We start from the raw sequence: 26,381 nt of genomic DNA on the forward strand, positions 1-26,381 counted from the left end.
GGGGAATTTTCCCCCTCAATCTAATGTGGACGTGGTCAGTGCTGACCGATTAACTGATTTCCATAATTGTTGAGGGAGTCATGATGGAAACAGTTTCATGCGTCTACTTTCAAGTATTTTTGAGGCGATTTGTCCCATGCTTACGTTTTCAACAATGTCTCAGATTTCTAAGCAACTTCATGAAAAAGCTACCGCATCTTGACAATTTCATGAAAATCAAAATTTAATAGATTGTTTCCTTCAATACAGACATTTCAAGATTTTTTATGTTTTTAGATGTCAAAATTTGTGTCCGATTTACCCTATTTCCATTGAGCTAGAGTGTTCACATTTGACCCAGAAGGTATGTCCAAACAACCTTTGAAAATTTCAGACAGATTGGTGAAGTTCAAACTACGACCCTAACAAAGGGGTTGTTCGTGCACTCGCTTTTAATCTCAAATCACCAAATTTCCAAGCAATTTCACAGAACCTGAAAAATGCTTAAAATACTATGATTTTACAGTCTTGTCTAGCCAAGTCTGACAATAACTTGAATCTTCATCGACATTAAGCCCAATACAAATATTTGATTAAGGTTTGTTTCCCTTTTCAATTAAATTATTTTAAATCGAAAGGCAAAAATAATGCAATCTGTAACGGAAACATCCAAATTTTAGTTAAGATCAAATCAGAAACCAATTAGATAGACATTTGCATTTTTTGGCAGAAAGATAACAGAAGCAGACATGCATCGGCACTACAGGCTCTTCTTAACGTAAGTTTCGTGATTTCCATGCCAAAAATTTTAAATTTCCACGGGAATCATCAAACTGACTCATCCAATATCGTGGAAATTAAACAAAAATAATATAAGTTAGCAAATTTCAGTTAATTGTGATTTTCTGGCCATATTTTTTAAATTACATAACTCGAAATTATTAAAGTTGATGTCAGTAAACGCCTCAGTTTTGTCCGGGTATGATAGATTTGGGCTCCCTAAACACGCTCCAAATGACAGAACAAATTCATTGGAATTATCTTGAGCAACCATACGCACCCACGTTTATCTATGGGGGCAACCAAAATAAGAAGGTGCGCATGGCTGTTTATATATTTATAAATTGTTAGTACAGGAAAATGAAATTTAGCAATGTATCTAAGATAAGCTGAAAATCATTTGGAACTGTTTTGCCTTCCTCACCTCAATGAGGAAAGGCTATAAAATCACTCGAAAAATGAACTTCTTTACTATACCTCGTAGACCCACCTTCACGTATACCTATCGACTGAGAATCAAATTTTGTACAAATGTCTGTGCGTGTGTCTGGATGTGAGTCCGTGCACCGAAAAATATGCACACGATTATCTCCGGATTGGCTGAACCGATTTCGACCGTTTTGGTCTCGTTCGATCCGTCTTGGGGTGCCACAAAACCCTAGTTAATATTATGAAGTTTAGTAAAGTACTTCAAAAGTTATGCTAAAAAAACGATTCCGAATAAAGTCCGGAAGATTGTAAAAAGGGTGGTTTTTGTAAGAAAACCCGTTATGCTATACATTTTTTAAAAGGTATTTAAAATACCTTTCCAACGAGACCAAAACGTTGAAGTTCTGACAATCCTATCAAAAGTTATGAGCACTTAAGTGTTATTTATGCACTTTTTGGAGGCCGGATTTCAAATATTTTGATGAAAACCTTGTCCGGATCCACCATGCGACCTGTCTTTGTATAGGTAATCAAAAGACCTTTCCAATGAGACTAAAACGTTGAAGATCTGACAACCCTATCAAAAGTTATAACCACTTAAGTGTTGTTTATAAACTTTTTTAGGCCGGATCTCAGATATTTTGATAAAAATAAGTCTTATTTATACTCTTTTTTGAGGCTCTGTAGTGTAACTTTATGAATGTAAGGAAGGCACCACCCACCTAAAGGTTGATTAAGTAACGTTTTTTAATGAATTTATTTGAGAAAATTGCTGAATTTCATGGAAATTGTCAAATTTAGCCAATTTCACGCTGTTTGTGAAATCGTGAAAATTTACTAACCGTGGTAACGACCTACAACTTGAAAATATTTGCAAGGCCTTCAACTTGAATCGTGAAAATCAAAAAAATATGATCTTGCCATTTGTTAAAACTAACGACGCAAATTGACTTCTTTTGACAAACGGAATAAATGGACACAGCTTATCCAAATTCAAAAATACGAATGAAAACTTAGGGATATATTTATATAAAAATCGTGTTTTTGCAAATATTTTTGATCAGAAAGTAATAGAAGAAAATTATGGGACGATGAACCGCGTCGGAAATAAATGGTTTCGTATAAATCCGTCCAGCATTTATCGAGAAAATCGAGTAAATAATTTTGCAAAATTTTCAATAGCTATCCTCCGAAGAGAAAATCAAAAATAGTTACAGTCCAGACTCGATTATCTGAAGGTCCCAGAAAAAAAATGATTTCGGATAATTAAATCTTCTAAATCCAAGATGGCGACCAAAATGGCGGTGTTGAAAAACTCAACACCAACAACTCAAGTTTAACGAAAATTTTGGAACCAAAATAGGAAAACCAGTTCTGAAGAAACCCCAAACATGATTGAGAAATGTATGTTCCAGGCAATTTCAATTGCTCAATTTCGCACCTTCTCCTTAAGAGCTGGGAGCTGTTTCCTGCTTTTCTGACAATCCAATCTTGTAAGTAACAATGTTGTGATAAAAAAAAAAAGTTTGACACGTTATTTCGGGATACGGTAGCAGTGGTGACAGTTACAACCTAACATTGCTCTCAGTTTACAATGATTGCGAGTTGTTCTGGGAAGAGAGCCACTGAGCAACATTTTCATCCGGGATAGTACGATGACTACTGCAAGAATCCATGTTTTGTTGTTGTTACAAATTTTGATAAAATGGTGCCATCAGAAAACGTACTGTTTTATAGACTATAACTTTTAAGTTGATTTTATACTTCTGTGCAGTACAATAATTTAATGTAAACTTGTTCACAAATAGTAGGAAACAAATAAAATAAAACAAGTAAAATAATTAACTTACCCGACATCGACCCCAGCTCGCTCGAGTGGTTGTTATTGCTTAGGCTAATGTTGTTGTTGTTGTTGTTGTTACTACTGCTGTTGTTGTTATTGTTGTTGTTGCTACTGCTGTTTTGGTTCGCGTTGGCATTGCTGACGTTGTTGTTCGGCTCGACGCCCGGCCCCAAACTTTGGCTCGTCTTTTCCAGGTGGTCGTGGTCCTCCTTGCAGTACAGCGCGCCACCGTCCCGTAACGCGAATTCGTCTCCTAATTTGACAGATATTTAGTATTTAGGCATCTTTGAAGATTGAGCGGAAAACTCACCAGGTTGCAGGTGTTTCATACAGAGCGAGCATCGAAAGCACTCTATGTGGTAGATTTTCGATTTCGCCCTCATCACAAAGTCGTTTTTACTAAAGGAGTTGCCGCATTTATCACATTTGGTACCAAATAACCTAAAAAAAATAACGAGACAATAGTGTTAGTTTCTTCAACGTTTCGAACGATCTTCTTCAGGGATTAAACTATTTGTTTTTTTATGTTTTGTTGAAAAGTGCGAAACTACAAAACTGACAAAGCATCGGGGTTGTACTGTATCAGGGTTTCTCCAACGTTTCGATCAGCCTTCTTCAGGGGTTTATCATTTATTCTAAATAATTCTTCAAGGGTAACTCACCTAACATAATCTCGCTTACAGTACGTTTTGCCGTCCCTCACGAAGCAGGTACAGCTCTCGTCCAGGAACTGGTGGCACTCCTGGCACTTGAGGCAGGCCGCGTGCCACTCCAGGTCCGGCGCTACCCGCAGGATGTACTGGTCGTGGATCTGGGTGCCGCAGCCGACGCACAACGAGAGGCGTTCCTTTTCTGTTGAAATTAAAGGAAAGAAAAAAGTGGCGATTAGTTTGGAGCTTGGAGCCAAAAAGTCTAAAAGGCAAAATTTAGCGGCAAGTGCAGTATTTTTCACTTAGTTTGATTACTCCCCTCAAAGTGCATTCCTTTCCACAAACTGGGAAAGAAAATGGCTGAGCTCACTTTTCCGCGCTAAAAAAAAAACTACCCCAGAATGGTTCCAAGAGTGCGTAACAAAATTGTTCCTTTACTTCAAGTTTTTGTTCCTGAAAGCAGGCAAAAAAGAAAAATCAACTTTTCCCCCAAACAACGAGCAAGTGGGAAAAACTTTTCCTTCCCCCGGCGAGAGCGGGGCAAATTTTCGGAAAAGTTGAGAATTGATTTTTCCTCCCTTCTAACTTTTTTTTGTCGCTGGAAAAATCCCCGTACAAGACTAAAATGTGATTGACATGGGCGTAGTTCGGGGCAAGGACGCGGTCATGGTCCCCGGTGGAGTGGAAAGTGGTTCTTCCGTTTCGTCCTTCCCCATGGCCAACCGGATCAAGCGAGAGAGATAGAGAGAGCATTCGGATGTATTTAAATCCTACTTTAATGTGCTTAAATTGGGGGTAGCACACGCTTCCGTGCTTTAATACTACTGGGCTGGGTCGATTTTTTTTTCGATTGCTGGAATGGCATTCTCCTCCCCCACTTTCCAGCCCCAGAATGAGGGTGAATGTGAGTGTGTTGTGTGTTGCAATAAATGGATTTGGCTGCGAGATTATTTTTTTTCCCATTCGGCGTGGGTGTTTAAAGACTTTTACGGGGATTATATCCTGGGCTGAATTTAAGCAGTGATTTGTACAAAATTTCAGAAAATATACAACGAAATCCAATGTGTGCTTATAAATTTGAGTGAGAATGCATAAAATCAACTGTGCTTGTTATATTGATAATTTGAAGAAAAAATCATCTCTATAAATTGAACGGAAAAAAATGTACATCTACAAAAAAAAAATCTACAAAAAAATGCGTCTTTAGGTAGATACACGTAAATCGATTTAATTGTTTGAAGATTTTATGGAGTTATGGAGTTAAAGGTTTGGCTTGCTCTTTGTCTCTTAAAACTGATTTTATTATTCTACACTTTTTACGACCACGAAAAAAAAATCAAAAAAAAAAGAAATTTAAAAAAAATATGTGGGCGACCTTTCTGGATTCTTTTTTGACAGCTCCAATTACTTAACAATTTTATTTTTTTATCAGTAAAAGTAGTCAGAAATATTCAAGGATGTACAATTTACACAAAGTTTTGGGACGAAACAAAAAAAAATAGATATAATTAAAAAAAACAAGACAGGTCTATCCATTCCACAGCCATTCATTGGCCACAATGACCCAAACACCAGAATAATTTACTCCCACGAATAAGCCATTTCCCAGAAATGTGTATTGATATAGTTTTGCTGAAGCAAACAAGGTATTTTTTTACGAGAATAACGAAATTCATAGAGATTAACCCTTCTATTTTATAACATTTCAAGTTATCAAAAAGAAATACAAATTTTCGTGAAAATTATAAAATTCATAGTAATTCACCCTTTAAAAAAAATGAAAATTAATAAATATGAAAAAGAACAAGATTTGATAATTTGAAGATATAAAATATGGAGATTTTTAAGACAGTTGTGGTATTAGTAGAGATTCACTTTTTTAGATTTTAGGTTACAAAGAAAGGATAGTATTTCACGAGAATTCCAAAATTTAAAATGTTTCAACCTTCTTTTTTAAAAAAAAATTTTGATTTGAAGGTATGAAAAATGATATTTTTTACCAGAATGATTTAATTCATAGAGATTTAACCTTCTTTAAAATAAGATTTAATGATTTGAAGATACCATAAAACATTTCTATGGATCCAATAATTCTCATAAAAAAATCTTCTTCTTTGTTGAAACAACAATAAAAATTTTTAGGAAATGGTTTATTCTAAGGATTGGCATTCTACGATAGTATGATATTTTGGAAAAAAACAGTTTTTTTCACGCTGTATAAAAAATTGTAACCAAATTATTTGTATCGAACACTGAAATAAAAAAATAGTATCAAATTCCTTTATTCTAGAAATATTGCCTCTTTTCCTTATTTAGTAATCGGGGTTTTTTAATATCTTAATAAGAAAAGGAGCCAAAATTCCTAGAATTTAGGAATTTGGTACTTTTATTTTTGAAGAGACTTTTTAAGGAAAACATGGTTTTTTCAACGTGTAACAGCATGCAGTTCCATCGGGCCCCTAATGTTGGCAAATCAGCATTTTGAAATTGAATTACAGCTTCTGAAAAGCTTTTTCATCTGAAATTAAGTAGGGAATTGTTTAAAAGGAAGTGAGCGTTTCTCTAAAAAGTTTTGACAAATCAGATGTTTAAATCAAAGAATCGGATGGAAATAGGTCTAAGTCCTTAAGTTGCCAAACATCCGAGAAATATGAAATTTGAAGTATATTTTGACCCTTTTATTGTCTATTGTAATAAGGTTTAAACAATGTTTCAACAATGTTTAAAGTTTCACAGACACAGATCAATTTCAAAAATTGTGATTTGAGTTTTTTAATTGATGGTCAGCAATATTTTTTTCAATTTCATATTCAAAACACAAAAATCGGCTTGACTCCTTCCCCTTTTTGTGACACTTCGTCACGAATTTCACACTTTCCTTACAACGTAAGTAATTTGTGGATGATGTACTTTACAATTTATTAATATTATTGGATAATTTGAAACTTTTTGCGAAATATTCACGTGGTTTGTAAGTGAATCCTGTCCTGAATCCTAAACAGTTTCTATGAAATGAATTATAAAAAAATCAAGGGATTTTTGAAAAAAATCTCAGTTTTGGAAGTAGATAAAATATTATATAGACAAACAAAGATAGACGAAAATAGGTTCAAAAGCTTAGTGCGACTAAAAAGGGTGTAATTAAATACAAAGAAAATTTTATGTATTTTTTCGCAGCTTGGATAATTTTGTGGAGCTTCAATGTTTCTCAAAAACAGGGAGCCACAAATTTCAAGCCTGAAGCCAGATTGATTTTTAGAAAAAAATGTTTACGCACTACATTCGTCTAGAAAACTTGGTAACTGAAAAACCAACATGAAGTGTGAAATCGACATTTTAAACCAATGTTTTTCATTTAAAATTTCATTGCAGATGTATTTCAATTAGGGACTAAACGAATAAAAACAATTAAAAATTCATTGTTTGTTGCTTGTTTTAGTGAATTTTATCCTGAATTACTAACAATTTCATTTCAATTGTCGGAATTTGAAAAATTCGTGCATCATTTCCCTCACAAAAAAAACGTTTTAAAGGAATATTTTCCCTTAATAAAAAGATAATCTGACTACAGTTCTAACATCATTATCCGAAGGCCGTGAAAAAATTTCACGAATCACAAAACATTTTTTTTCCAAGATGGCGGAAAAAATCGTGGTGCAAAAAATATTTCATTTGCGTTTTGTAATTTTATAGGCAATTGACCACTCAAATTTGACTAAAATAAGGTCGCAGAACTTGATTTTGTTGTAAAATGAATGAATAAAACAAGTTTGTTCATGGTTCGATTGCCCTAACCTTCGGATAATCGAGGCTTCCGTGAATCGAGTCAGGACTGTAGTGACCAATCTTAATTCTTTCGCCAAATCTTGAATCCATTTGGCACGCATTTTCTAACACATTAAATATTAACACCTTTCCACCCTAGAGCAACCGAAAAATCGATTTTAAAGATGTCTCCTTTCCTGAAAATTACCATCTGACCAAATTCACGGTAGCCATGAGCAGAAACCGCAAACGGAATTCTCCCGACGGGGATTCCTCTCCGCACAAGTAGTGTGGTGGAGGTGCTAGTGTTGGTTGCAGACGGCAATCTTTCCACGGTGCTCGCGTCGCCACCAAGTTCTCGTATTCCCAGTGTGCACATTTTCTTCCTTTTTGCACACACCAACATAAATACAACTTTCGTGGTAGCACCTGCTCCACCACCCTCTCCCTCGTCACCTTTGTTGGGGCCTCTACTGTAACCACCCCACACACACACACAAACTCACACCCAGCCAACTACGACGACGACATCGCTGACACGATGACGCGCAAAAACACCCAACACGCACACGCACATGGCCTGCTCATTCTCTCTCTCTTGGGGCCTGTCGGCGTCGTTTTGTGTGAGTGTGTGTGCAAGGAGGAGGGGGAGCACGGTTGGAGGTCGTCGTCGTTGTGTAACAGAGATAGAGAACAACAGAACGCGCGCGCACACAGCCACACACAAGCGGCTGAGACGACGACGATTCCGTTTTTGCGTGCTTCCTCCTTCTTTCGTTCGTTCTTCTGGACGTGTGTGAGTGTATGTGCTACAATAATAATGCGCTATGCTGCGCGCTCTCCCCCCTCTCTCCTACACACCTTGAGGAGACGCTTGCTACGATGCGAACAAGGCGAAGAAGAAGGGGGAGAAGAACTCGGTGCGCGCTGACTCCGCCTATATAAATTATTCATGTCGTTTTCAAAGATTGCTCGAGATATTTCTTTTTCATAAATTTTTGCGCGTTCTTTTGAGGTACTCTGTTTTTTTTTTTCGTCGGCGTTTCGGGGAGTTTGGAATTAATTGTTCGACTTGAATAAATTAGGTACCGACGACTTTTGGATGGGTTGATGGTTGCACACAAATGGCCTACTAAATTTGTTCGAAATTTACGCGCACGCCCCGGTTGAAAAAGTTTCCGACGACCAGATCGTAATAAGTCATCATGTTTTGCGATAAATCGGTGCTGGGCTTTGGGGACTGGGTGTAGCGCTTAAATACCGGCTAATTTGGGTTTTTTGTACGAAAGTTTTCGGGCGATTAATCGTAGTGAGCGTGGAGAGGCGGGTTTTGCTTGTTGGACGTTCTGTTTAGTAAATTAGTTTACATAAAAAAATAATTTAAATATCAATCAAACTTGAGATAACGCATATTTTTTTTACTATTCTTGTTCCTTATTCGAATTTAAGAATCTTTCTGAGTCTTATTGTAGAGTAATAATTGATTTGATTCACTATCAGAATTTGAAAAACAAAAAACTTAATTTCATACTTTTTTCAACGTTGAAGAGCATACTTTATCCCAAATTGCTGAAGATATGTTTATAGTTATGCTACCACCCAAAACTATTTCCATAAAAGAAATTAAATTTGGATGGATGGCGCAACTAAATTGCTATATGCTTTGCTGTGTTATCATCCTTCATCAGGATCGACCATGAAATAAATTCGAAACGACTACGAGACTTAATTTTCAACGAGCTCAACAAGATATTTTTTTCTGTAATTTCAAGTATTCGACTCAAAACGACTTTTCGTGAAAAAAAGTTGATTGAGTATTTTTGAAAAGATAATCGGAGCTTTGCATAAGACACCAAATCGATCAGAATATGCTCAATTCGAGTTACTGTTTTTGTGTCGTCAGCCCTAAAATTTGTATGATAAAAAATCGCTTCTTTGGACATAAAGAATGGATGCCAGGGTGGCCGCTAAATTTCAATTTACAAATTCCCAGTTTTTCCAGGTTTTCTCCCTGAAACCAAAAGGTTTTTTTTTCTAACTTGATCTGAATATCAAAATACTTTTTAACTGTATACTTGATACTATTTTTTTTTAATTTCCACTTCTCAAGATAGCTTTCAAGAGGTCACATAAAGCATGGAATTGTTGATAAAGATAAAGATCATTTCATTGCTTTCATATTTTCAACCCCTTCATTTTTCCAAACTAAAGATTAATGAATTTTCGTTTTGTAGTAGAGAATTATGTAACTAATGGTCATTAGGCCATTGCAACTTTAATTTCAATTTTTTGTCCCCCATCCCATCAAAAATTCGCCAGCAAAATGGAGGGCAAATAAAATAATTATTGCTGAACATTAAAATTTTCATTTGTAAACTTGTTCAATTGTACGTAAACTATTTAAAATTCACTGAGAGCGTTTATTTTGTGTTTTTAATCATATAGAGCACTCCAAGGTTTTTTGCAAATTTTCGGACCAAAGATCGAAAAAAGACAAAAAAGTTTTGGAAAAAAGTAATTTCATAAATTCATTGATTTTTTTTCCAACTTTTTCGATAGAAGCATACTGTAATAATGTATCAAGCATTTTTTTGCCTTGACCATAGAAGAGGGACAAAAAACTTAAAAAAATGACCAGCCTCAGGACGTTTTGATTTTTTTGATTAATAAATAAACTACAACATTTTAAATTTGGGTAGAACAAATTAAAACAAACGTTAACAACATTCATGCAAAAACTCTGGTCTTTTTTAATTGGTTAAGTTTGTCAGTACTTCCTCTTTGACGAAAAAGCCATTTTGCATAATATGTTCGTCCATAAAAATTTAAATACAATTTAGCAGCTGACCATAAAAAAGAACTAAACAAAACAAAAAAAAATCGGCAACATTTTGAAATGGGCATTCCTCTAGAAAAAATGTTTCAAAATGCTATTTAATTATTTACATGAAAACGTAATTGCACACTATAATTATGTATGGGTGTTTTTATTAACTGAAAACAATATGGTATAAATTTTTGAACAAACCGTTATTTTCCGTAAAAGTTTAAAATAAATTAAAAAAATAATTGCTTAGTTTTAAGATGTAAAATCAAATTTTCAAAAATATGCTTTACAAAAAAAAAATTAGAATTCTTCAAACTAATAATTGAAATTTTGAAAATACTTTTAACTCGAAAGAATTGCTTATGTTTCTAATGAAATAAGAATCAAAATGCTCAACACGTTTTGATACAGTTTAAAGTTTCCTAAAATCTTGATTACCAAATATTTCAGACACAAAAGCACAAAAAGCAAACAAAAATACACGAAAACCTGATTTGTTTACAAAAAATATGATGTGTTCGCTACTTTAAAAACTTTCTACTAACAGTTGTCATTCTACTTCAACGATTCATCATCAATGCATTATTATTTTTAAAACAATATGATACATATAATTTCTCGCTAACTTTCTCAAAAGGTCATATGTACATAATAAACCCATGGCGCATTGGTTGTTTTTTAAAAGGAATCTAGATTTTATGAAACTCCACTTCCATTATTTTGAATTAAAATAACACAAGATTGCTAGAGATAAAACTATCATGGTATACAAAAACAAACAGCAACCCAAAGTCAAGCAGCTAGAATCAACTACATAATGTCAAACATAATTGTCCCGAATTATCCATTTAGAATAAATAGAATAATATCCTTCAAAACATATTGGATTCATATAAAAGAAGTGTGTCGAATTTAACATAACTGAGCAATTCTCTGAGATTTCGGTCATTCGATTTTTTTTTGTATTTTTTAATCCGGCTGAAACTTTTTTGGCGCCTTCGGTATGCCCAAAGAAGCCATTTTGCATCATTAGTTTGTCCATATAATTTTCCATACAAATTTGGCAGATGTCCATACAAAAATGATGTATGAAAATACAAAAATCTGTATCTTTTGAAGGAATTTTTTGATCGATTTGGTGTCTTCGGCAAAGTTTGTAGGTATGGATATGGACTATACTGGAAAAAAATGATACACGGTAAAAAAAATTGAAGATTTTAAAAAACTAAAACTTGATTTGCAAAAAAAAACACTATTATTATTATTTTTTTTATATGTTTTAGAGGACATAAAATGCCAACTTTTCAGAAATTTCCAGAATGGGCAAAAAATCTTTGACCGAGTTATGATTTTTTGAATCAATACAGATTTTTTCACGGGCCAAACATTCAATATCACGCCCATTTTAAATGTTAGTTTCGATTTAAAATTTTTGAAAATATTGTATTCGAAAAGATCGGAAAATTTTACGAATGTTTCATGTAGTGTTTTTTTGCAAATCAAGTTTTAGTGACAAAAAGTTAAATTAAAAATCACAAATTTTTTTTACCGAGTATCATTTTTTTTTTCAGTGTAGTCCATATCCATACCTATAACTTTGCCGAAGACACCAAATCGATAAAAAAATTCCTTCAAAAGATACAGATTTTCGAATTTTCACATATCATTTTTGTATGGACAGCTGCCAAATTTGTATGGAAAATTATATGGACAAACTAATGATGCAAAATGGCTTCTTTGGGCATACTGAAGGCACCAAAAAAGTTTCAGCCCGATTAAAAAATACAAAAATTAAAATTAAAGAAAAAATACCGATTCCGTAGAGAACTAATTTAAAAAAAAATTATTAATAATAATAATGATAAATGTACACGTAAAAAAAAAACTTCTCAAAAATTTATGATTTTTCTTTTTTTGAAGGGTATTTAAAAAAATGTTGATAAAAGAAGATGATAAGAGAAGCCAAATATTTGCAACCGTCACATTGTACTGTCACATTGCGTTGCCCCGGAAGCTTCCAGTTCAGCTGCCCTATCGCGCGGTATTTAAACATTCCGCGATAATCAATCACCTCGCGTTGCACAGCCCGTGTGCAGTGTGTTCCTTCATCTTGCTACTCCACAGCAGCAGCCGTCACATCTTTCCTTCAGTAGAAGAGAAACATCCATTTGGACTAACAAAAAAAAAAAAAAAAAAAAACAGAACAAACGAAAAAACGCCGCCACCTTTTTCGGGAAACAACAACCGCCATGAACTTTTTTTTTGCAGCATCCAACATCAACATCTATCTCTGTTTCGTGCTGCTGCTCGCTATCGTTCCGTCCCTTTTTCTGAGCGGGGATCCCTTTTGGAGAGGACCGTAATCTCTATCGCTCATCTGCTGCCGATCCCACATCCCACAGCGGCAGCAGCCAGCATTTATGTATCGCTTTTCTGCTGGGTTCGTAGCCCTGATGCTATCTTGTCGCATGTCGATTTGAGATTACTAATCAAAGTTAGTTTCAAGTATGACTAAAACAATCTATGCAATTTTGCCACACGTCATACAAATTTTGGTTTTTGAACAGCAAAGTGCATGTTGCCACTCGAAACGTCAAAATCCAACAAGTACGTCGAGAGAGCACAACAACCACGAGCTGTTGTTGCTCTTGTTGATGTGGTCCCTGTGGCCAGGTTGCTGAGGCCTGTTGTTCGCCACGATACGAATGGAGACACCGCGTGGCCAATGTTCCGCGGAGGCGCGCAGTGATTTAAGATCAACGAGGAAGATAAGCAAAAACACCGAACGCGGCATCGGCCAAAGGAATCGATTGTATTGTGTGAGTGTGTGTGTGTGGTTGTGTTGCGTGTTCCGTGAACCCTCCGTCTGCCTTGCCCTGGTTGATTCTTGCTATCCCGCAGAAGAACGACGGTGTGATGCTGAACATGGTACGAACCACGGAACGGGACGACGATCCACCATCCACCATTGAAGTCACGGCGGCGGCGGCGGCACTTACAAAATGAAGAAAAACGAGCACTTTTGATAATACGATGTTGTTGCAACTTTTTCAACTGGGTTTGAGGGGCAGACCGACGGGAGATTCTGAGGATGTGCTGAAGTTTTTCTTGAATCTCTAGGCAGATGTTTTGCTCAAATTAGCTCATTTGAAGGACACAAGGATATTCAAGGTTTTGTTCATTGAGTTCAATAAATCTAGAGATTAAATTCTAGACGATCTCGTTTTAGTCAGATAATGAAGATTTGTTGATATTTGCAATCCAAAAGTTAATTAATGTTTTGGGAATTCAAAAATATTTAAGAATAAGATCCCAAAATTAACAACATTCATCTTAGAAAAGTGAAGGCTAACTTAAGTCCTGTTTTTTCATTACCGTGTTGCCAGATTAACATGATATATGACTCATAGGAATTGCCATTCAAATAGCTTAGTTAGGAGTGTCATTCTCATCTGAATCCGTATTAGAAAAGCTTGCTCAAATACTCATAACATTAGACTGTGTTGCCAGAGCTTCAACATTTTATTTTTTTTTTAGAATAACATAAAAACTTTAGAATATCACAGGTAAAAGCATTACAGAATTATATCTTGAACTGAAATTCATATTTTGAGAGTCCAAAAATAATGAACCACCCTGTTTCCGTACAGAACCAGCTCCTTTCGAGCAATGCCAATCTCAACCAGCACACAATTTGCATATCATTCTGGTTCTGCCCGTCCGAGTTTAGCCGATCAACGACGAAATCATCCTCGTCCTCCGATAATGGTCACGGAACGGTTTAACGAGAGATATCCCAATTGCGGCATCAGGCCTCTGTTGTCATCGCCGGCCGGCCGGCATAAAGTTGGCGTGTTTATTGGCACCTGATCCGAAGGAGGTACGCACCTCTTGACAACCCGGGCACATTATGTTCACCAAGTTTATGAGACTGCAGGACGGCCATCTCCGAGTACGCTTATTAGTTATGAAGTATAGAGACTACGAGATTAAGGGTACTACTTCCAGCTCATCATTCCGATGGCGACAAAGTGGTTACATTGTTGCGGGGAAAAAAGCTTGATTAACTTTAATCGAGGGTCGTCCCCAATTGGTTGCTCCACCACGATGGAATATTAATCAACGACTACGACGTGACACCAATAAAGCACAATAAAATTAATGTTGTAATCGTTTGGACCGTAATTAATACAAATATAGCTTTATTATTCATAACCATTTTGGTGTTAGTGCGAACACTGTGTTCATTTACCATCACCCCCTTCGCAAACCCTCCAATACTTACGCTGACCCTGAGAGTCCGCCAAGTTTGGCCCCGCGTGTGTAAATAAAACATGTGAAACAAGCAAAGTTATTAAGTCCGCATTAGTGTGTGGACTCCCCCGACTCGTTGTGGGGGAGGACGAGGAGCACCCCCACACTTTTTCCCAATCCAGCTTTCCCCAAGTTTTGGTTTAAAACATAATCTCGTGATGTCATGTCTGGTACTAATTATAAACTATTTTTCAGGCACCCTCCCGTCCACACCCCTCCCCCAATGGCAGGCAGTTCCATTTTAATCAAGTAAATAAATCATACACCATTTATAATGTTTTTCGTTCTCTTGGACTCGCTCTCTCGAACTCTGAATATGTGGACGTTTTCCCAGCTTGATTGAATGTAGTTGTGTCTGTACCAACACATTTTCACCCTGTAAAAATGGAGTCACGAAATTAAAGGAGAAGTGCACAGTTGAAAAAAGAACTCAAATTTGCTGTTTTTATAATGTTGATAAGCCGATTTTTTATATAACAGATATTAGTTTTCAAATCGAATTTCTTTTGAAACACCAAATTAATTTAGGAGAGCACTAGGATGATGTTTTCAAACATGAAAACAAATTTAGTAAATTTCTGATCAACAATTATCAACAATTTAAAAAGAAACAACAAATACTCCCCCAACAATGCCAAACTTGTTTTTATATCAGAAAAAAAAAACTGATAAATTTAATGTGCAAATGCTTAAAATAAATGCGAAAATTAAACAACTGACCTAAAAAAATCATAGAATAAGCTGAGACAAATGTCTTTAAAATAGGATTGATGAACAAAAAAGACAAAACAATGCTTAGGTATTAGAGTGTAACAAAAATGACGTTTTGGCGGGCATTCAGGGGTTTGTTCCGGTGGGCATACTGAATCCCAAATATGAGCTTGATTGGACGTAACAGGAGCTGGCGCTCCGCCCTTCAATTTTAAATGGGATTTAACCCGTAAAAAAAGATTTTTTCAAAAATGTCACTTTTTGATGCATTTTGGCCACCAATGCGTTTACCAAAACATCACTGGCGAAGATCCTTGCGCATCTTGGTATATATAACATTGAAGTTTAGCATCCTGGAGCTCGATACAGACCTTCAAAGTTTGGCATTTTTTCGAAAAATCGGCCCCGGCAAAAAAGATATGCGTCGCACCTCGCGACGCCCGAGACGCCATTTGATTTTGCTGGGACCGATTTTTCGAAAAAATGCCAAACTTTGAAGGTCTGTACCGAGCTCCAGGATGCTCCAAACTTCAATGTTATATATACCAAAAGATGCGCAAGGATCTGGCCTATACGCCAGTGATGTTTCTGGTAAACGCATTGGTGGCCAAAATGCCTCAAAAAGTGACATTTTTGAAAAAATGTTTTTTTACGGGTTAAATCCCATTTAAAATTGAAGAGCGGAGCGCCAGCTCCTGTTACGTCCAATCAAGCTTATATTTGGGATTTAGGCTCAGTATGCCCACCGGAACAAACCCCTGAATGACCGCCAAAAAGTCATTTTTGTTACATCCTATTAGGTATATTCAAAACTAGCTTTGGGACCATCCATAAACCACGTGGACACTTTTTTGGGAATCTTTCCCCCCCCCCTTCGTGGACAATTGTCCATACAAAAAAAACTTTTTTGTATGGATCGTGGACAATCGCCATACCCCCCCCCCCCCCTAAAGTGTCCACGTGGTTTATGGATGGTCCCTTTATGGTACGAATGTAAAACAAATTGCAACCAAACTATCAAGTTTCAGAGTCTAAACGATCTGTAAATGGTAAATATTTTTAAAGTTTCACCAAACACAAGGGGTTACATACATGTAGAAAATTCACTAAATTTCCTAAAAAAAATATTTTCAATCACTCCTGAATGTTTCACGCAGATATTTCATGACTGAACTGAGTAAGAGAAAAATTAAGTTCACAATTTTGCAATGCGCAAAGCGAACTGTCAAACTTTGTGAACGTTTTTCTCTAAACAAGGAGTTGATTTACGGGTGCCACGATATCCCGAGATGGGATGGACCGGGTGCATGAAATTTGGGGTGAAGACTCCCAAGTAACGATGCCAGATTATTTTATGGGAGATCTGTATTTTCTTTGAAATAAATCTGTATTTTATCTGTATTATGTCAAATTCGAAGCCATACAAGACATTTATAAAATTTTAACAGCAGATTTATGCTTTTTAATCATATTACAGCATAATTCAAAAACTAATTTGTTTTTTTTTTTTAATAATAATCAATTTAAAAAAACGTGTATATACAGATTTTTGCGATTTTTGGGATCGAAAAATCTGTAAAATACAGATTTATCTATATATCTGGCATGGCTGCTCCCAAGACATATCCAGTGTGCATGACGAAGCCTGATTGTGAAATTTAGCTTTTTTAAAAAAAAAATACAAAAACCAAAAACTAAAGTTTATTTTTATATGAAAAACATAAAAATACTTTTATCTTTTTTTATTCTGTTTTTAAAAATTGGTGTGCATGACACAGAACCGGTTTAAAGAGTCTACACCAACATTTTTAGCTGATTTGGTCAAAGCAGTGTTGAGAAATCGTTTTTTTTAAACTGCTAACTTAAAATAGCTATATCTCAGCAATGGTAAATCCAAATGTCTGCAAATTTATTTTGTTAATAGATGAAAATGTACATTTAAATGCCCTGCTAAAAGATTATAAAAAAGTTTAAATGTGTGTTCACACCAACCTCTGACATGTTTGACAATGTACATGTATGTAACCCCTTAACAGTTCTGAAATCTTCAATTATAATTTTCAAGAGGTAGCTGTGTCCTATCCCTCACCTGCTCCAGACCAAAATCCATTATAAAGCTGTCAGATCAAAAAGTAAACAATCGAAGGATCGCCCTCATCCCGCAGGAAGCAGCCAAGGTGGCTCGCGAGACGGTGGAGCCACGGAGGAGGAAGCCGGGGAGGTGCTCTACAGTTCGGCTGAGCTGTGGGGCATTTTCTCCGAATACATCGGCAGGTTCAAGACCTGCAAGACCCGCTTGGACCAAGTAACCCTCGTCAGTTACATGATCTCCAAGTATGGATTATAAGGAGTTTTTATTATTATTATTATTATTATTATTATTATATATTAGATTTTAAACTGATCCTCGGTCCTAACATGGTCGTAGCACCTAAAAGGACCTAATAAAAATAAGTTATGAATAAAAAAAAAAATCAAAAAGTAAACAATTCTTGGTGTTTGACTTAGGTGCGCACAAATCAAAAAAAAAAAAAAACTATTTGACAACATTTGTTTTTTTTTTGTTTTGGACTGCAAAATTATGCGTATATCAGAATGTCAGTATGTGTCAGTTAAGAGTCTTATTCAGCCACTTTAATATTTGATCGCGTTTTCGGTGTTCACCTGAACAATCTTTAAATTGGTTATGTAGATTTGTGATTTCTCTTGTTCCAACATTCCCTTGACAATTTGAATATATTTTTCACAAAATTTCAATTTTAAAATTCGTTTTTTTTCTTTACTTTTTACAATATTTACATCCATAAACCACGTGGTGGACACTTTTTTAGGGATCTGTTCCCCGCCCCCCCCCCCCCCCCTCTCGTGGACAATTGTCCCCCTCAAAGTGGTCACGTGGTTGATGGATGGTCCCTGAGTTTTGGGCAAAATCGAAAATACAAAATTTCAACAGTGCCCAACAAAATGACCACCCCTCTCCCTACTCATTTGAGAATGCACTGTCAAAGTATTCATAAACTCCCGAGGTTCATCTAACTTTTTTACATACTCCTCATGAATATGCGCATTCATGTGCTGCGATTGGTTCGAAAAAAAGGGTACAACAATGTGGATGACTGTCTTCAATTGAAGGGCGTGAGGGGGGTTATTAAAGCTCAAATTTTGCTTCTAGTTTGAGATTTTGGAGAGCACCAGCATGAACAACATTGTGTGAGCGTTCTGCTTAACACAGATTAAACACCCCGAAAGGGAAAACTATGTGCGATGCGAACGCTGCTGCCAGTTTTGTAACAAGTTTTAAGTGCTTTTTCCCATAAAGATAAAGAAATGCTAGAGGAATGGCGCGAAGGAAATTCCCGGTTGGGAAACAAAGAAAAAGTGTCTAGAAAAATCTTTGAAGGGGCAAAACAGTCAGGCGAGTGTATGATTTAGGTGTTGCCGATAATCGTTGGATATTTTCATGGGAAATTTGAATTTGGTTGGGTTGCAGAAGGAATTGAGCGGTTAACTTTATTGGTTACCATGAACTCTTTACGATAAACGTGATTATAAAAGTTTTTAATTATTTACCAGTATTTTGAAACAAAATCATTTAGCTGTAAATACGTACCTGTAAAAGAAAGAGAAAAAAAAGTATTAATAAAAGTAATTACTGAAAGTAACAGTCTTAAAATTCAAAAAAAAACATCATTCTGTTCAAGATCAAAACATGCAATTGCAGAAGAAATATAGAGAGAGAGAGAGTTAAGAGCATATTGACAGTTGTTCTCTGCTTCTCCGTTTGTCACCAAGCCATCGCGGCGCAGTGGTAACGAAAAAGAATAACGATCAAAGAGGTTCGTATTGATTCTTGGAAATTTAAATAGTTTTTTCTTCTGAATAACAGAGTTATTCCGGGGAATTTCCTGCCAACCACAAACCCGTCCAAGTGTGACATCTAGTGACAGCTCGCGCAAACTTGCGCTAATTTTGCCTTTCTCAGCACAGAAGAGGAGTGCTAACCAGCGCTAACGAGCAGTACAAACAGCTTGCCTTCCCTGAAGATCTCTGAACTCCGAACGCGGCTCCACAATCGGCTCCATTGACCGCACTTCCTGACCAGGCCAGGTCAGGCTGGACATACGACGGCGTAGCTGGTATAAAATTCAAAATTTTATTTATTCTTCCCGGTAGGTGTGAACTACCGCCGCCGCTCTCTCACGTTGTTCATATTTTTACAATTTTATTATAATTTTATTGCGCGCCCGCGACAAGACACATCCAAGAAGGCGTCGATCCTAGCGGGCGACCCCTCTCGGTTGAAGTTCTGTCAACAATTTGTTGCTCGCAGTCTTTTGTCTTTCGCGGCCTACTACGGCAAGCTCTCTTGTACGGGAAATTGCATAATGTGTGCAAGCCGCAGTGTTGTTGGTGTTGTTGCATATATGCAAGTGTTCGGACACGGTCTTTTTGTTCTTTGGCCATGAGATACCATAAAATCAGCGATATTTTGATGGTAAATTATGGTAATTGACAGTGTGGAGGGGTGCGGGGCGGGATTTACAATACAGATTTTCACTTTGTTTGCGGGAATTGACCGCGGTCAGGAGAGGTACCCACTCCTGTACAAAAATAAGGTCAAGTGGGATTACTTGTAGCGATTTTCGAATTGCTCGCGATGAACGCACGACGTGCTGAGTGATGAGCAGAGATTGAGAATCTTGTTCTTTCTTCTTCACACTCTCTTCGTTGCGTGAGCAACGGTGCTCGCGAAGTTGCTCTCTCGTTTGGAGCGATTCTGAGAGATACTTTTTCTGGGCAAAAGACAGTGAGCAAGAGAGCAACTCTCTTACTTCAAGATTTTTATAATTTCTTTTGGCGAAAACGGGTCTAAGAAGAATGAAAGATAGTTGCTCCACTGAAGCAAATGCCTGACTTTTTATCGGCTTTTGCAAACTTAATTCAACATTTAGATTCAACTCAAATCATGATTCGCCAAATGGAAATGCTCACAAACCCCGAACATAAATGCGAAATTACCGCAAATTCAAACGACCACATCGGGGTCGCCCAGTTTTGTGTAATGTGACCTGACCGCGACGAGCCCGCGGAACCCACAACATTCCGTCGCTACACGACTGCTCGCGTGTCCATAAACACCCCGAAAAAAAACATGAAACATACATTCGCACGTGCCATTTCGGCGTGAAAAAATCGCATGTTTCCGTTTTAGTGATTATGTTTTTATTGCCGAGCTGTGGAGATTTTTTTACGCTTTCTGCCCTTTTTCGGCGACTTTCCTCAGAATTTACCTAAATTTTCGCGCCGAAAAAAAAACCGCGTGACCGTTTCGCGCGATAAAATAATAACGCCCCAACTCAAACTCAACTCGTGATTAATTATTCAATCAAACCAAATCGTAACTCTCTCTGGCCCGCGATGACAGCTCGGGAATTTCGCGCGTCCGGCCGCGAGAGGTCACTTTAATGTTTCAGGCGCGCGATTAAAGCCCTTGCGTTGGTTCTCTGCACAAAGTGATAAAGGTAGAAACTTTTTCAAACAGAATCCAAAAACAAGCATGAATTTAAATGAGGTTCTCCGCTCCCTCTGGTCGCGGTCATGCCTGATGTGGCGGCGGTTGTGGCCACGGAGTTCCCCACCCTGGAGGTTTGAGGTGAACATTCGCGCATAACTTCTTCGCGCGCAGAGATATAAACATTCCAGAACGTTGCGCTAATCGTAACGCGTTACAAGCTGGCCGCGCGAAAGTCTGTGATAGGTTAACTGCGTGTGCGCGCAGGAATAAATAAACCCCTGGCCGAACACGGTCTAATTGGCGATTCTTGGCTAGGTCTGGTATGATACGAACCCCTTCTCGCTCGGGCTAATGATACGGATTATCATGTTTGCGTGAGGCGTTCAAAATAGCTGCGAGAGCATGTCAGCCTTTTCGCATAGTTCCGCTCGGTACACATAGTCTTCGCAAGAGGTAGAGGTTGTCATGTTACACGCACGCACAGCTCTGTTTGATCCGCGGCGGGCAGAATGTAAATATGTGTGAAAGGCTGCGGCTTGAACAACAAAGAAGGTCTTCCAAGCATGGTGAACGCCGTTACAACTCGGTTGAGCCGTGTTGTTACGGCGGTAGTCTCGAGGATTTATAATCTAGAACACAATCTGCGGATCATAACATCATTAATTTATGCCCTATTGGTACTACATGGTTGTAAGGACATATCTGAATAAGTACGACTGTTAAAAACTTGGTAGAACCATGTTGTTATGGCGGTATACCCCAAGATCTGAATTACAGGACACCTTAAACGGCCCAGAATATTTCACACTTTGAAAGCATCTGACACTTTCAGTATCTCCATACTTCAACGAATGTAATTTTCTAATCAATTATTCAAATCACTCCAAGCGGCAATATTTCACTACCTCCAAATTACATGACAAATTATGTCAACAAAAATGCTAACGATAGCAACAATCTTGCCCGCAGACAAGCCCCGGCGAAGAAAAGGAATCGTGTTCAGTGACTCATCTCATCCATCAAGTGACCGGTATAAATCTTCCCCGATCTCCAGCACATCTCGCACCCGGTCGGCCCGCAACCATATCAGATCACACGAAACGATAGATGCAGGAGGAAACGAAATCAAACAAACGCCGCAGGCCGGCCACGAATTCCAAGAAATGGTCGACCTTTTCCAGGAACTGAACTGGAGCAACCTGGAGAATCCCCTCTCTTGGACGGTGTGCCACTTGACTTGGGAGTCCCGCACACCGCTCTCCTTCTTCTTCACGAGACGAGATCCCACTTGAAGAGTGTTTTATCTTCGCCAAACGAGAGCAGGCAGACACACTTTGGAATGCTCACCACCAGCAGCGCGTTTTGCGTGTGTAATTTTCGCGAAACCACTGGTGAGTTCGCGACTAAGGTTTCAAAGTGGCTGGTTATGGCGGCGAGGACAATCGCGGATTTGCGGAACTTCGGTAAGGGTTCGAGGGTCACCAGATTGGATGACGATTGCAATTGCAAAATTAGGATTGTTTAGGAGATGTGTGGGTATTGTAGGAGTTTGAAGTGGTTCGTCGTAGAACACTTGACTGGGGTGATTTGGAAATTTTTGAACGCATAATGAATTTCTAATCAAATTTAGACCATTCACAATTTTTGAAATATTTAGCATCTTTAGAATCTTTAATTTATATCTATTTTTAGGACCATCAAGATCTTCATAATCCTAAGAAGTTTCAATATTTTTAAAATCATTCTATAATCATCAGACCGATCTCAAAATAATCTTAAAAAGCTTTAGAATTTTCTTAACCATTAACAGAAAAGAGTGCATCATTACAATCTTTAGTATTTAAAGAGTCTGAAGAAGTCCCGGAACCAACCATAATATCGGGAATCTTATAAATTATCGGAATCTCCAGAATATGAGAAAGCATAAGAATCTTAAAACTCCTCTTAACGTAAGGATTGTTGGAATGTCGATATCTACCAAACTTTCGGGTTCCCAAGAATCCTTAGGACCTTTAGATATAGTAATACATACGACTCTCTCGTTATCGATCTTTTGCCTCTTTCTACCGATGAATTCTTGAGTGTATTCACACTGCAAACTTCGAGTCTCTTCATTTCTCAACATTTCCTTTCGCTTGAAGAATCTCTTCCTCGACGGATCCTTGGATTCATTTTGGTCTGAAAAACTCTTCCGGTTGCCGATAATTATACTTTCTCATGGCTTGCACTGACATTTGTCTTGGCAAAACGAAGCATTTAAGGTCGTAGAAGGTGTCCTACACTTTTGGGGCCTGTCAATGATGGTTCTGAATTCAGGGTCCAGAAATAGTAAATTGAACTGAAAAAACATTTGTTTCTTTTTGTTTGCTGAACGTTGCTATGATTCTCTACTAGAGGGTGACGAGCGGGAATTCCCGGGAAAAAATCCCGGGAAATCGACCATTTTTGGACCTCTCGATTCGCGGGAAATTTGGTCGAGAGTCCCGGGAAATTTTATACTTATAAAAATCGAAGCAACGTGTTATAAATTAATCAGAAAAACAATTGAAAAATTCGAAATGGTTTAGAACATTGGCTGTTCACTTGTCGTACGTTCCAATAACTATAATTGAGAGAAGCCCAAAAAATGTGGATCCCAAAATTTACCTTAAAGCATACTTAGCATTTACATCCCAGAAATGAAATATGAAGTTTTTTTTATTTTTGTATAATTAATTGATTTTTCCCTCTCTTGCCAAATTCACTGTTAGAATATCCAATTACATCAAAATGAATTATAGTTCAAATCATAGTTGAAAGGAACTCAAAAACTCTATTAGGTTATAAGAAATACGGAATCGTTAATTGATTATTTACTAATAAAATACATTGAATTGAATTGTATTATTAATTCAAATAGAGAAAACCCTTTTCAAATTTTCAATTTTCATATCCTCGTTATAGCTATTTCATTGTTGATGTCAATAAGTCATTTTGTGTTTCACATTATCCTCAATATTAGAATATATTTTGGAAGAAAAAACTCTGGCAATTTGTAAAGATTGCCTCAATCTTTGTTAAGGTCCGAACATTCGGGGTTTCCTCATAATTGTAAATATTTTTTCAATGAATATTTTCAGTTGACCTTAAACAAGAATTGAATCATAAAATTGTTTTGAACTGTTATGTATCACATTGCGATACTAGGAAATTATATATTTGCTATTTTTACTTCACAAAAATCTATTAACAAGTGCATGCAACAACTTTTGAAATATCACTGTGTGCGAATTAAGGACTCGTAAACATTTTAAACTACAATTTTGTGTCCCAAAACGTTCAAAAAACGATCTTGTATTTGCAGACTAAGAAAAACAAAATCTAATGGCTGAAATAGTTCCTTGAAGTTATCAGGCTACTTAAATTAACGTTTCTTTGAATAAGTATGAATTAATTGTAATTGAATTCATTGAAAAGACATAAATTTATGACTTTTCCTTTTTAAATTATTGGCACTATTGGCATAGTTAAAAAAAACTCTTGGGTCACGGGAATTCCCAGGAAATGGCCAAATTCAACTCTCGATTCCCGGGAAATTCAAAATCTCGAGAATCGTCACCCTCTATTCTCTAACATAACAAGACACAACGAAAAATATATTTTTGCAATTCCGTCGTGAAACTACTTACTTTTCCTGTCATTCTTGAACGACGAAATAGCCTACTTTTCTGTACCAAAAATAACATAATCGAATAGCAACACTTTTCAAAATAAATGCTGAAAAGTAACACTTTTCAACATTTTTTTGATTTAAACGATTTATTGACAAAATATATGAAAATTTGACTTAAAATTTCACTCAGTGTGTGTTTTTTGAAATTGCAAAAAAAGTTGTATGGAACTCGTTGCAAAACTTGATTTTTTTAGCACTCTTCGTATTTATCCAACTCGGTGAACCTCGTTGGATAAATGTACGACTCGTGCTGCAAAAATCCTCTTTTTGCAACTTGTTGCATAAACTACTATTTCAATCGAGTCTCCATTTTGCATCGTTCTGTAAACTGATGATTCTTTTACTTATTGATGGTCCCTTGAATATTGACAACCGGAGAGTCAGCTGTACAGTGGACTCTCTCGTTGTCGATTATCGATTCCTCAATAAACCTTCATGTATCGATGAATTTTCAGTCCCTTCAAATAGCATGCTTTGATTTTTCGTTCATTAATTGGATACTTCCCGCTCACGACGGTCCCTTCAATATCGACACAGGGAGTGTCCACTGTATTCTAGGAATTACCTTTAGAAAACTTGAGGATTAGAAAATTCGGAATTTATAGATTCCTGTTCAGAATAACACAGTTCAACAAAAAATCAAATGTTTCTTGTCTCTGAGACGAGTATATGTGTTCCTAGTAGAATTTCGCCTGCTGAATCCGAATCCGGGTCCAGAATTGCTCCAAATGGTCCCAATTTTGAGATACACCCGTTTGAAATGTTAGTTTAGGTCAAAATTAGCTACTTTGTCGACTATTTTACAAAAGAACTATTGAATAAAACAACTAAACCAATACATGTATCTTATAGTTCACGTTTTCCCCTTTCTGAAACACCCCTGGTTTGTAAAACTTGATTGTTTCTACGCATATTTATAGCCATTTTAAAATTATATTTTCAGTTGGTTTTCATTCAAGTTTTTCCAACTTGCATGCAAGTCATATTATGCTGGGATATCAATAATAAAAATCAAAAATGCTTTGCAGAACGTTAAATAAGTATGTCTCGGTAATCTAATTGATCATATTTCAAGTAATTTTGTCTGCTGAATCCATTCCTATCATTAGATTTTTTCAAAAAGGTCAGCTTTTTGAGTAAAAATTGAATTTTCGATGATTTTTCAAAATAAAATCTATTTTATGCTAAAGTATGACTCAGAGATGACTAAATGTCGATGTCTCGTCAGTCTTATTGATCACTTTTAATGTATTTTTGCTTGCTGAATCCATTTCCATCATTAGATTTTTCAAAAGGTCAGGTTTTTGAGTAAAAATTGAATTTTCCATTTTTTTTTCAAAATAAAATTTATTTAATGCTAAAGTATGACTTCGTGGATGTCTCGTCAGCCAAATTGATCATTTATAATGGTTTGTCTCTGAATCCATTCCATCATTAGATTTTTCGAAAGGTCAAGTTTTGAGTAAAATTGATTTATCGATGATTTTTTCAAGATAAAATCTATTTTATGCTAAAGTATGATTCAGAGATGACTAAATGTCGATGTCTCGTCAGTTTAATTGATCATTTATGTATTTTTGTCTGCTGAATCCATTCCCATCATAAGATTTCTTCAAAAGGTCAGGTTTTGAGTAAAAATTGATTTTTCCATGATTTTTCAAAATAAAATCTATTTTATGAGCAATTTTTTATCGGCCGATATCGACCATTTTTTTTTGTTATATTTTGATTTGGCTCAACCCTGTGGGGCCTTCCTATGACTAAAGAAGCTATTTTGTGCCATTGGTTCACTTGAAGTCTCCATACAATTTTGGCAGTTGTCCATACAAAAATGGTACGTAAAAATTTAAACAGCT

General features: G+C 36.6%; 1 protein-coding gene across 1 annotated transcript in view; it reads right to left on the reverse strand.

Annotated features, from left to right (window-relative positions):
- Positions 1-26,381, reverse strand: part of LOC6045155 (insulin gene enhancer protein isl-1) — a 79,099-nt gene that overhangs the window by 23,090 nt on the left and 29,628 nt on the right. Inside the window, exons 2-4 of the mRNA XM_038256379.1 lie at positions 3,694-3,883; positions 3,342-3,472; positions 3,039-3,284 (exon numbers count right to left, since the gene is read on the reverse strand). Of these exons, the coding sequence (XP_038112307.1) occupies positions 3,039-3,284; positions 3,342-3,472; positions 3,694-3,883 (567 nt within the window). The remainder of the gene's footprint in view (positions 1-3,038; positions 3,285-3,341; positions 3,473-3,693; positions 3,884-26,381) is intronic.

The sequence above is a fragment of the Culex quinquefasciatus genome, chromosome 2, assembly GCF_015732765.1.
Source record: "Culex quinquefasciatus strain JHB chromosome 2, VPISU_Cqui_1.0_pri_paternal, whole genome shotgun sequence".
NCBI classification, from domain to species: domain Eukaryota; kingdom Metazoa; phylum Arthropoda; class Insecta; order Diptera; family Culicidae; genus Culex; species Culex quinquefasciatus.